Source organism: Enhydra lutris, unplaced genomic scaffold (assembly GCF_002288905.1).
Source record: "Enhydra lutris kenyoni isolate GAN:26980312 unplaced genomic scaffold, ASM228890v2 scaffoldscaffold1, whole genome shotgun sequence".
NCBI classification, from domain to species: domain Eukaryota; kingdom Metazoa; phylum Chordata; class Mammalia; order Carnivora; family Mustelidae; genus Enhydra; species Enhydra lutris.
In genome coordinates, this window is record NW_019154085.1 from 15,565,331 (window position 1) to 15,578,401 (window position 13,071).

The window sequence follows — 13,071 nt, forward strand, 5'->3', positions numbered from 1 at the left end:
TATCATAGATTCTCAATAAATGACTCTTTCATTATTCAAGTATATGAAAACTCTTTAGTATTAAGGGAGGTAGTCCCCGATGTTTAGTATTCTCTTATAGGATGAACCTTGTCCTGTTTACAGTTTTCATAAATTTAAGAACTTCAGTCATATTTAACCTTTGGTCTTGGATTTTATGCTTGAAAAATTCCCTTTAGAAAGAAAAACAAGTCTATCCTCTTATGGAAGTTTCGAATTTCTTGGATCATTTGGCTGACTTTTTCTGGACCTTCTCCAACCCTGTTTTGTCTTTGTTAAGGCTTTCAAGAATACCTGAATTATTTCCTAATCTGCAAATCAGGCAAATTTGTTTATTTCTCATGATTTTGGTATTTTCTCTTAACAAAATGTTAAATGGAGCTTGGAGAAATAAGCTTTTATTTGTAAACTTGCTCAGGATGAGGAATGCAGAGCTTTTATTAATAATGTCCACAGACTAATGTTGTCATGGGTCAAGGCTCAGACCAGCAGCTTAGCAATTTTAGAGATGTGAATGGAGTAAATTAGCTGGTAAAAGATGCCTAGATACCTGGACAAATTGGGACCTAAGGAGACTCCTGCACTCCAGGAAATTCTCCAATTCTCCACTTATCCTCAAAGTGAATAAGAAGCTTCAGTTTCAAATTGAGTGCATTTTCCATCCATGGATTGGCTTGTTTTGTTCAGTTTTATTTTGAGTGTTTGAGGTTATCTTTTCGACGTAACAGCTAAACCCACGGCTTCCTTTCTCGTAAAACCAAAACAAAAAGGCTTTCTATTCAGGTGCCTTCTGTGTGTGCACATGTATTGTACATACCTGGGATCAAAGCCAGCTATATAAAGTCCTTGATTCTGTGTGGGTTCAAACACATATCAAAGCTTCAGGATCCTGAAAGGTTTCACTCTGCTTCCTGAAGACCTGAACATTGCTCCCATAAAGCCATGGCTTGTTTCGGATTCCGGAGGCATGGGGTTCAGCAGGACCAGTCTTCTAGGACCTGGCCCTGCACTGCTCTGTTTTCTCTTCTATTTATCCCCGTCTTCTCCAAAGGTGAGTGAGGCTTTTGCAGGATGAAGGTGGAGGAGGTGTTTCTAACACCTGCGTTTCATTTCTTTTAGCAGTCAAGGACAGTGATTTATAACAAAGCCAGAAACTAAAGGTAAAACTTCCGTCTCCTGGGTTGGATGGTTCTGTATTCCAAGACAGGCAGGAGACATCTGGCAGCAGCAAATAAGCAAAGATAGGGCTCATAGTGGAACGCCAGGCATTGACTAGGAGCTTAATGAATATATCTGAGTTGGTTTGGGAGATGAGCAATTTCAGAAACTTCTGTCAGATTGGAATAAAATACTGTAAAGTTAAGCAACATAAGAGAGGAAAGATATCCTTAGCTCCTAATGTATTTAAGCTTGGAATCAGGGTGAACTCAAGAATTTCCTTTTTTAAAAAGATAGATTTAAGCAAATCATATTAAGTTTCTTTCCTACCTTATTTAAGATTTTAAGATCTTTACTTTTATAAACGAATCAGCTTGTTTAAAATTTAAGCCTTCTTTACTCAATTCAAAGTTTTAAGGTCCTCAGTCAATTCTATAAACTAGTTATTAATTACTTAAAAAATGATAGCAGTTTGAAATTGTAAATCAAAAAGGTGGGGTGAGAAAGAAAGAAAGAAAAAACAGTGAAAACCATCAGTCTGTTTGGCACAAGATACTTAATTGCCACCTGACCTATCTGTGGACTTTGGGTGCAGATTCCCCAGTTTTCAGTGAAATAAAGCTCTTTAGAGGTTAATACCGGGTTTGCTATAGAACATAAAATGGTGAACATTTTCACTGAATTTCAACTTTATTTCTCTCTAGACTGTCTCAGTTAAGAAACCATGTGGTTTATATGAAATACTTGGGTGCTCAAAAGGTATTTGATAAATTATTACCAGATAAGAACGACTCATGTGCATTTTCCTATTCTACATATTTTGAACATGTAAAGATTAAATACTCTTAGAAATAATTACATTTCCTTCGTAGAAAATTTATCTCAACCTGTAACTGAGATTCTTCCACTGAAAAATGAGTGTGACCAGATTTACTGGTGATAACTGAAAATTTGCCTGGGGGAAGGCAGGAAAATTGTCTTTGGGCTTAATGTCAGTACAATAAAGATTATTGAGTGCTCATGTGGGTAAATTCTAATGGTGGCTCCCAGGAGTTTATAAGCCAAAGACAGAAGCTGCAAGAGGTATGATTAGTACACAAAAAACTTTAATACTGGGTAGAACTTGATTAAATACCACAATGGAGTTATAACAGTGCAAAGTTGCTCTGATAGACAGGGATGAGGGTTGTAGAAGAACACTGTTACCTAGGCAGCCAGGGCTGCTGGATTAACCATAGCAATGGCTGCTATCATTCTATTCTTTCTTCTGAGGACAGATGTTGCTCAGTCCACGTACTTGGGAAAAAGGACTCGTGATAGAGTTATTTCTGTAGAGTGATTTATACACAGGAGGAAGTGTCCTAGAAACTCAGACTAGAATGATAGGTTGGGATCGGATCATGGAGGATGTAAATGCCACTTAGTTTATTTGTTTTTGCAATCAATGGTATGTAAGATATCAAAGGATTTTATCAGAATGAGTGACTTGGATCATCCAAGTTTGGAGTGTCAGGTGTGTGGTTGACTAGAAATGGGACAAATTAGTTATAGGAAGGTAATTTGACATGAAGCTACCATTTTGTAGATGACACAAGTCTTTTTCAATGGAGAGCTGGCCTCCCTTATCCTGTAAAAGCCAGAAGGAGAAAGAACAAAGGAGCATAAGCATGTTTGAGTGAAGGAGAGAGACTGGTGGAAGAGGTGGTGGCGGTGGCAGGGGAAGCCCACAGAAGTTAACAGCAGGGTTGCCTCAGCCTACAGAGGAAACGACCTGGTGCCCTCTACTCTGTGGCTTCCTTCATCTAGCAGCATCTCTCTCTCTGATAATAATGCTAGGGAATGTGTTGGCTGGCACAGTGATCCAGGGTTCAGCCGCTGTGCCAGATAGAGGTACATGACCACATAAATATAAGCAGAAGTTTATAAGTTATGTACTGAGAAATAAGGCAAGATTCTGTACCTCAACCTCCAAAATTTCTCCTACTGCTCATTATAGTTCCTACAGTTCTATTTTAACCTTAGAATACCAGAGGTGGAAGGCACTCTGTTATCCTCTGACCTAATCCCCTCTTAACTGCATGTGAGGGAAAATGAAGGCTACAGGGAAGGCATGACTTGTCCCAAATCACATATTTCATGGTAGGACCAAACCTTCAGTTTGTCACATCAATGTTTTTCCTGCTACAGGAAACTCTTGTTCAAAAGGGAAACACCTGATGGAGATTAGCTGGAAGACAGCTAAGAGATGGAGGGGACAGGATGGGGGAGAAGGGAATGGATGGGGAGTGTTTGTTGAAGGAAGAGAAGGGCTGAAAGGTGAAGCTGGAGAGCACCCATCAAAGATCAGCTTCGGTTAGCTGGAGATTTTGCTTGAGCCTTGTGGTAGGTGAGCACTGATTCACTGAGTTCCCTCTAATTTTCTCTTATTAGGGATGCACGTGGCCCAGCCTGCAGTGGTTCTGGCCAGCAGCCGAGGTGTTGCCAGCTTTGTGTGTGAGTATGGGTCTTCAGGCAATGCCGCCGAGGTCCGGGTGACAGTGCTACGGCAGGCCGGCAGCCAGGTGACTGAAGTCTGTGCCACGACATACACAGTGGAGGATGAGTTGGCCTTCCTAGATGATTCTACCTGCACTGGCACCTCCAGTGGAAACAAAGTGAACCTCACCATCCAAGGGTTGAGGGCCATGGACACAGGGCTCTACATCTGCAAGGTGGAGCTCATGTACCCGCCACCCTACTATGTAGGCATGGGCAATGGAACCCAGATTTATGTCATCGGTGAGCAAATCCATATCACTAAGCTGACATCTTTTGGATTGCTGTCTTCTTAGCATGAAAACAGTTTTGTTCCTTAGCTTTAGGTGGTTCATTTTAGGATTATGGAAATTCTTTAAGAGTTCTTTGGCATAAGACTGGGTAGTCTGGTTAATACGGGTGGCCACTCAGCATTCTGACTAAAAATAAAATGGGTTGGGGTTAGTGTTTTTTTTTTTTTTTTTTCTACTGGAGGTTGAGGCCCTCATTCTGGAGTGATAACATGAAGTTTGGCCCTGGGCCTCTGATAGGACATTCTACGGGAAGTGCCCTCCAACAGCCAGACTTACCTATGGACTAGCAATACTATTCAGGGGTAGACACCAAGGTTGGAAGCTCTTCCAGAACCTCTTCCTTTTCTCACTAGTGAAGGGAGTAGGGCCTTAAAGTTTAAAGAGTGTCTCAGGGAAACTCTGCTTTGTTTTCTGTTGTAGATCCTGAACCTTGCCCAGATTCTGATTTCCTCCTCTGGATCCTTGCAGCAGTCAGTTCGGGGCTGTTTTTTTATAGTTTCCTTATCACAGCTGTTTCTTTGAGCAAAATGGTGAGTGCAGTGCTGACAACACACCACTTTTGGTGAGGATGTCTTCAGTGATAGCAACTGACCAAATGACGCTGTTGAGTTCAGTTTTCTGGAGATGAAGCAATAAATGAAGAACAGTGGTAAAGGAAGGACAGTGGTAAAGAATGCACTAGAACCCTTGGCACTGGCCTTTGAGGTTTCGAGATGACTAACATTTTAGATGAGTGTGTTTGACATTGAATGTTTGTGTGCTTCTGAACAGGGTTTCAGTTTGAGTAACCATTTGAACAACATGGGGCAGCTGTCTTGCTCTTTGTCTTCAAGAAAGTTGTACTTAATAACCCTAAAACATAAGATGAGGTTGGGCCAAATACTGCTACAGAAGACCACCTGGATGGGTTTTACTCTCCCCCTTAACATCCCTCTATTTCACCCGGAAGTTATCTCTTGGTACCACCCTGCTTGTGCCTTCCTTGTCCAACTATAGCTGTCCACACAACTGTCCTGTCCAGGGTTCCCCATTACCCAGTCTGCTCAAATGGGAAGTCTCGCTTTCCCCTCAAGCCCAGTAAATAAGAACGCCAGTTTTTATTTATTGCAGTTGTTGGGAGAGATGGAGGTATGAAATCAGGCCTCCTGTCAGGATTTTTTTCTGATGGTCTCATTCAGCCGCCCTCTGCCTATGGCTGGCTTTATCACCACAACCTTCTCCTTCCAGGGCTCTCTTACTCTCTTCCCCTACATCCTCATTCCCCCCAACTCGATTCCAAGATCCTCTACTCAACTTGTTCTATTGCTGTAGATTCTTCCTACCTCATTTGCTAGAAACTGCCACACAGACCAGTAGACTAGAATCTCAAATTATGGAGGTGATAAAAATTGGGAATTAAGGCAGACAGACAAAAAGCAGTAAAAAGTTTATGAGGAGTAGAGATGAGAAATACAGTTCTAGTACAGAATAACTGAAGTTTAGTATCTTATGAAAGTCTTGCCCTCACAGATAAGATGTAGTCAATTACCATAGGTATTTTGGGTGTCCTTTCTAACGCTTTCTCAAAGTCTCTTCCTCCTCTCTTGCAGTCAGGGAAAATGATTGCTATTTTACATCAGTAGCACTGAGTGATTTATTTAAAGCAAATTGTAATGACTGAATCAAGAAAATCTCCTGGGGCTTATAATTCTGTATGTTTACATTCACTTTTTCAACGGAGTAGGGACCCATTATTTGTTGAGTCCCATTATGGCTAGAAATGGCTTCTGTATTTCTTAATAATAATTACTGTTCCTTTTTGTGTTTGGCAGCTAAAGAAAAGAAGCCCTCTTACTACAGGGGTCTATGTGAAAATGCCCCCAACAGAGCCAGAATGTGAAAAGCAATTTCAGCCTTATTTTATTCCCATCAATTGAGAGACCATTATGAAGAAGAAAGAACATTTTCCAATTTCTCAGAGCTGAGGCAATTCAAACTTTGTACTATCCAGCTATGTTTGCTTGTTTGTATATTTTGGGGGGGATTCATCTCTCTTTAATATAAAGCTGGATGCAGAACCCAAATGAAGTGTGCTACGATTCAAAGCAAAGGTGCAAGAAAACAGAGCCAGGATGTTTCTGTCATATCAGATCCAATTTTAGTAAAAGTGTCACTTGGGAGCAACATGGGGATGCAGCATTATGATGTGGGGTCAGGGATATAGGTTCGGGAGTGGTGCAGTCCAAAGAAAACAAGGAAGGGGAGCTAGGGAGAGGAGATATTGTACACACTTTGTATTTACATGTGAGAAGTTTATAGCTGAAGTGATGTTTTCAAGGTAACTTTTTGTGTTATTTTTCTTAAATGTAGAATTACATGAAGACTTTAAAAATACTCACATGGCTATGTGTTAGCCAGTGATTCCAAAGGTTGTATTGTACCAATATATATTTTTTATTTGATAGTATTGTGCATGGGGGCCACATGTGCTTTTGTGTATTTGCTGATGGTTTTAATATAAACACTATATGGCAGTGTCTTCCTACCAGAGATTCAGGGGAAGTTTTATGGAGGGGCTCAGGACACTAATACACCAGGTAGAATATAAGGTCACTTGGTAACTGGCTTGGGAACTGGATGAGGTCATAGCTGATTCCTGTGGCCACACTAGGCTGAATTGGTATTGACATGTGCTTTGGGCTTTTATGTTAGCACCGTTCAAAGGTTTGCAAGGGAGTCAAGACTGGTGTATCTGATTTAACTCCATAGAACACCATCGTCAAGTAAATGGCTCATTCTGGGAGTCTTGTAGGTATGAACTTCAAGGAAACTCTAGTTTCATGAGAGCCTCAATTCCTTACACATGGTTAATGCCATGGACAGAAAACAGCAGCAGGTGGCAGAACAGGGTGATGAGGGTTTCTGAAAACTAACACTGTTGGTGTTTTTTAATTCACTATTTTCCATGAAAATGCAACAACATGTATAATATTTTTAATTAAATAAAAATCTGTGGTGGTCATTTTCCAGAGTTGTCTTTATCTTCCTTGCATTTGAATATTGTGTTTGAGTTTGTTTTTAATTTATTCATTCATCAGTTGGTGAAGTCTTCATTATTAGGAATTCTGGGAACAGATTGATGAAAAGACAAATAATGCTTCATGAGTCAGCTGTCCACCAGCTATAACCTGGAAGCCATTCTTGGAAGGAACTCCTCCTCTGTCCTTTCGGTTTCTTCCCAACTATTTTAAATATAAAGCAGATTACGGCAAATAACAGCATAAGGCCTTTACAAGTCACACAACATTAGCTCTAGCACAAGTTCTTCATCTCCTCTTTCTTGCCTATAAATTTCTCAGCTCAACTCACACAGTTGCTATGGCAACTCCTGTATTGTCAGTCATGTTCCTTGCGGACATTTTGATCTGCTTCCATAGTAAATGGAGCTTTCCTTTGTGGCTTCTGAATGGACTATTTCACACATGTGGGGAAAACATACCTGTGGTCCCTGTGATGCTATCAGTTGGCAGACCTGGGCCTGGCCCACTGAGCTCTCTGTGATTCTTGGTTAACCAATGTGTGGCCTCAGTCTACTTGATTTCCTTTTAAGTTTTCTTATTCTTGACTTCTACATCCTGCCATTGTCTTGTATAATGCTTCTCAGCATGGCCAGGCACCACCTATAACTGAATTAACTGGGTCACCTACCAAAAATGTTGATTCAGGTGCTTAACCTCAGATGGACTGAATCAGAAGATTTGGGTGATGGGGCCAGGAGTTTCCTCTCCCAACAAGTGCCCCAGTACTTCTTATACCCATCAAATTTTGACAGTCACTGTGTAGGCAGCCTCCCCTCTCTCCTGCTCACTACAGTACTCTCTCTCTCTCTCTCCCTTTTTTCCTGCAGATGCTAACAGACAAATGAGACAGCACAAAGTGAGCATTCCATAAAGATTTTTTTTTAAAGATTTTATTCATCCACTTGACAGACAGAGATCACAAGTAGGCAGAGAGGCAGAGAGAGAGGAGGAAGCAGGCTCCCCGCTGAGCAGAGAGCCCGATGCGGGGCTCGATCCCAGGACCCTGGGATCATGACCTGAGCCGAAGGCAGAGGCTTTAACCCACTGAGCCACCCAGGTGCCCCTCCATAAAGATTTTTAAAATAAAAATGAATATGTCTTTGAAAATACAGTAGTCACAAAGGCTTAGAATGAGCTCCTACTATGTTGAAGACTGTACCTCTTGCTCTCTTGGCCTTTGATAGGAAGCCATGAAGAAACACACAATTTAGGAGTCCCAAATGGGTGGTGTGTTACTATTTCTATTTTTTATGTATTTAGAGAGATAATTCTTTTCCCCAGTTGATGGTAAATTTCAATGACAGAGAGGGCCTTAGATAAAGGACCTTTCACATATCTTTCAGACATCATTAGACAATGGACTACTTTAAATAAGCTTAATATCTCCTTTACTATTACCTGAAACTCTACCATTAGCTATGGAGTTAAGCACTGACTTCTCTACTCATTATCAATTTTGAAAAAATATAATCCTTCTTAAAAAAGTTTCTACTGTGGCAGAGGAAAACGGCAAGAAAGACTGTGACCTGGGCCTTCTGCTCAGAGGGGAGAAAGCAAATTGGGGAGGTTTCTGGATACCAAATGAAAGCCTTTTCTGATCCTCATTTTCTTTATGAGGGTAGATCTGTTACTTGGAATAATCAGAGAGATTCACTGCCCCCAAATCAGAGGAGTGACTTTTTCTTCGCATCTCAACCTTCATCACTATCTCCAACTCTGGCATCAGGGTTCTGGGGAAGCCCAAAGACTCCGCTCATCTCAATAGGGCTTAGTTCACCATGGAGAGGAAGGCTGGGCACCATAACCCTTCTCCCTAGTACCACCTGTCCCAGGTAGGAATGTGGATGACAAAGGGAACATGGTAGACCTACCAGTGGTGTCTGGGTCAGCACCTACTCCTACCAGTTCCCTGCACATACTTTTGCTCACCTCCCTTCTTCCAACATGGCACTCTCATTTCTGCTACTTGTGTTTCCTTATTTCTCAGCCCCAAATATCTTTAGCCCTCATTTTCACATCCAACAAGACTCATCTCAAATTCTGTATCCAGCATCAGATTCACTGACACTTCAAGCCCACGTTGATCTCTCCCCTTCTGTTTCACAGCTAAACTTGTTTCCATCCCTAATAATTTCAAATGTGCATGTCTTTTCTTCCTAGATTCAGTGGGAACTTCTCCAAAATAGGAATCATCACAGCTTTAGGCGCACAAAAGAAGTTCAAATCAACGTATTGAAAAGTTGGGGAGCTAGGACATCTGGGACTAACTGTCTTCTCTGTAGAACCTGGCTGTGTTTTCTTGGTCTCAGTCAAATGTCTTTCCCATGTGACCAGCAGAACTATGTGTGGGTCAGCGTATCACTTGGCTTAAATCTTCAAGACTCTGGAATGTGAGATCCAGCTGGCTACCCTGCTTCACACATTTTACTTTTATCTCAATCCAGTCTTCCAATCTTTTTTTCTTTTTAAATTTCTTTTGAGAGGGGAAAGAGATGAATTCTCATTGTTACTCCCTTTCTTTCTCTTTTTAAGCTGTAGGTTGTTGCTAGAACTGACTATATTTTTATACAGAGGCTGAGGTTTCTTCCACCTTCACAGTGGATACTGAATTTACTTGCAAAACGTTGATGTCACTGGGTTGTTAATTGGAGCAAAGCCAGCTAAGAAGTTTAAGAGTTTATAAACTTAAGTTATTGTTTTGGGAGATCTCAAAGCAGAAGAGAAAATGGTTTTTTTGGAAAGTTAATTCCGATTGCCTCACTTCTCTTTTGCACCTGGTTAGATATGTGACTGGGGCACCTTGCGAGGGGGCCTTGTTTTGTTTATTTTTTTTCTTATTTTAGGTCAATTTTTCTGCTCAGACCAGAAAGATGACACACCCTCTTGATAGAGAGAGGCAAGGTTTTTTTTCCCCTTTCTCCTTTATGTAATGTTGCCTGCAGGCTGGGATAGCAATCTGTAGGTAGGTTTGCCAGATTCAGCCTGCCAACCCCCTAAACAAAAAAACCACAAAACCCAAAAAACAGGATGCCTTATATTTGACCTGACAACCCAATCAGCAAGAAAGTTAATATATCTAATGTGGTGTGAATAAAACATGTTCTGGAGACCCTCCCTAGAAGTGTCTGGGCAGGAACAACCAGAGAATGGCTGCTGTTTCCATTCTAGCACACACTCTCATTCTCCTGTCTACATTTGTGGGTGTGTGTGGGGCTGACACTCAGTGTTGCTGGGGCTAATGCGTCTCACAAAGGGGGCAGCCATTAATTTTCTAAACAATTTGTCTGAAGAATTCAACTGCCTCTGGTCTATATGGTCAGAAGTCCGACATTCAGACCCTTCTGGAAAATCTTTGCTTTCCCAGGTGTACTCCATTATAGCTATTCTTGCATTTATTATGTCCAGTCATTATTTGGAGAATTTGGAAAAAATGCAGATTGAGGAGCCTCAGACCCACAGCTTCTCATTTATAAGATTGGAGGCAAGACCTGGGGATTTAAATTGTCTGGTAAGTCTTTGGATCATACTTACAGAAGCCCTGATCTAACTCACAATCCTACCATCACAGACGATTAAGACTGAAGAAGGGACTTGGAAATTATTTTTACATTTTATAAGAAAATGAGGCTCAGAGACATTAGGAAACTTGTCCAAGTTCTCAGAGGAAGACAGGGTTTGAACTAGGCTGAGAATCAGGTCCTTAAATTTTTATATCAGGACTGTGTGCAGTGGATGACCCTATGAAGCTTTCTGCCCAGGGGCTCCTTTTCAGGTTGCTTCTGGAATGTCACTATCACCATTCTAGGCTACCCTAGAAGACCTGCTTTTCTTCCCACCTTCACCCCAATTGCTCTGGGTGATAGTACCATTGTTCCTGGCCTATTGTCAGCTGTATCTTCTCTAGCTCTCCCTTAACTTTCTGAGGCACTAACAAGAAAGTCTCAGGTGATGCAGCCTGTCCTCAGCAAAACTACAGAAGAATGCTGCAGAGGAAAACAGAAAATAAACCACTGCTAAGAGGCAGCAATGCCAGCAATATGCTGAGAAAGCTTCCAAATTCTGCGGGAAGTCATGTAACTACTCTGAAATGATATGTGCTCTTTTTATCACACACAATCAGGTCGCCACAGCAACCAACAGTGTTTTAAAAACATGATACTAGTTCCACAAAAGAATATTATCTATTCAAACAAAAAGAGGAGCCTCTCTCCGGGAGGGATTGTAGGAAGTGTTTCAGGAAGACATTTCAAATTTTAGAAAGCATCACAAATGATTTCTCATGAACAGCATTTTTCCAAGGACGTTTCCTTTCTCTTCTTGCTTTACCTTGACCATATCTTTGTCTGTGCTGTAGTCATCCCGCTGTTAGCTTATATTTTTTTTCAACTTGTTGAAAATGAACCTTGCTTTCCTTCTTTGTAGTTAACTTGCAACGCAGACAAGATCTCTAGTTTCCTCTAAATATTTTTTTTTTCCCCTGACACATCAAAGTTACCACTAACTATGACTGGACTTCGAAGACAGGAAGTTTGGATTTGTGAATGAAGAACAGCATTCTCTAGTATTGCTCTCCTGTGGAGAAAGCTGTCATGGTGGATATGGTTCATGAGATCCTTATTCTGAGTGAAGAGGGAAGAGAAACCAACCTGTGAAGCCTTTCACACTGCACGGGAATACGTTAGCTAAAGTAATTCTTACAATATCCCTGCAGAAGAGGGATTGCCATCATCCTCATTTTACAGATGAGAAAACTGAGGTTCAAAAAGGTTGTATTATTTGCCTAAAGCCACACATCTAGTAAGAGTCAGGATTAGAAATGATGTTGGATTCCAAAGTGCACTTTCTTTTCAAATGACCATACCTTAATTCTGGGGGTTACCTGCAAAAGGAAGAAGGCAAAATGACAAGTGAATGGGGGATTGGAGTGCTTGACAAGTAAAGCATGTATCATGGGGGCTACAAATGTGTGTCAGAATAAGTAAATACTCTTTGGACAAATGTTTTTAAAGGTTTTTTGAAGATGCTCAGTATGAGATTAGCTGTAGCAGTTGGGTTGTAACCAGAACAAGAGGAAAACAGGAAGTTGAAGATGTTTCTCAGTGGACTTCTGGTTTCAATCCACAGTTGTAGCAGTAGCTGATATCCCATTCACTCGTGCTGAAGTTAAGTGCAGCCATATTGCTGGCTGGTCTCAGGGGCTATAGCTTCTTGCTTGGAGATGGGGAAAAGTGGAAACTATTCATACATCCGTTGGGAAGAGATGATCCTCATGTAACCTGTAGTGTGCTCCCCGCAAATGGGGTCATTCTGCCTTCAAAACAGGCTGGTCATAGAAAGTAATGACCAGTATAAGTCAGCAGGACCTACTTTGACAGTATCTCTAGGACTCTTGGAATGGGGCTAGTTTCTGAAAGAATAATAAGTAGTCTGGAGCAGAAGGGGGAGGTTGCACAGTAGAAGTAAAGAAAAGGGAGTATTTCTGAATTGAGGTTGAGGGATGCTGGAAAATAGCAACAAATCCCTTGAGGAAAATAAATAGAGAACAAAAGCAGAATACCTGTACCCTTGAAACAAATAATACATTATATGTTAATTAAAAAAAAAAAGAAACAGAAGACAGAGACCTAAGGATCTACCCCCCATCACCCCAGATAGCAAATAAAGTGGACAAATATTGTGGGATTAAAATTATAGGGCAGGGCCCAAAGCCACCAGCCATGTGGAAGACTGAGAGAAGCTCATGTTAAAACAGGGGCACTATCCAGCCAAGGTTGTGATGGAGGTAGTTACATAATTTCTACCAGAAGTCAATGTGTGGCAACACCTGGACCCAGAAACAGAAAGAGATTTTCTCTGCCAGGAATGGGTATTAAAAGCAATGGCTCTACTCTGGATGGATGGTCATGCAGGCATGACCTGCATGTAGTGTGGGAGGAGGCACTGCACAGGGGTGAAAACTCCTTATGGGAGAGCAGTGTCAGGGAACTTCGCGAAGGAACTACTGAATG

The 13,071-nt window shown here is 41.3% G+C and overlaps 1 protein-coding gene across 2 annotated transcripts; it reads left to right on the forward strand.

The window, feature by feature from the left end:
- The first annotated feature begins 812 nt into the window (after positions 1–812).
- Positions 813–7,007, forward strand: LOC111143531 (cytotoxic T-lymphocyte associated protein 4). 2 transcript variants are annotated; one of them, XM_022497350.1, is made up of 4 exons: positions 813–1,069; positions 3,607–3,954; positions 4,425–4,534; positions 5,816–7,007. In XM_022497350.1, exons 1-4 carry the CDS (start codon positions 961–963, stop codon positions 5,918–5,920), a joined length of 672 nt encoding a protein of 223 aa, XP_022353058.1. In that variant the 5' UTR covers positions 813–960; the 3' UTR covers positions 5,921–7,007. The 2 variants fall into 2 exon arrangements, with proteins under 2 accessions (XP_022353058.1, XP_022353067.1); XM_022497359.1 differs by lacking the exon at positions 4,425–4,534 and having other exon boundaries at positions 883–1,069; positions 5,816–5,958.
- Positions 7,008–13,071: the final 6,064 nt, after the last annotated feature.

What these genes read in the sequence shown, in the direction of transcription:
- LOC111143531 (XM_022497350.1), top strand. Translation starts at nt 961, where the DNA reads ATGGCTTGTTTCGGATTCCGGAGGCATGGGGTTCAGCAGGACCAGTCT. An exon ending in TATCCCCGTCTTCTCCAAAG is followed by an intron (nt 1,070 to 3,606) that starts GTGAGTGAGGCT and finishes TTCTCTTATTAG; the next exon opens with GGATGCACGTGGCCCAGCCT. An exon ending in AACCCAGATTTATGTCATCG is followed by an intron (nt 3,955 to 4,424) that starts GTGAGCAAATCC and finishes TTTCTGTTGTAG; the next exon opens with ATCCTGAACCTTGCCCAGAT.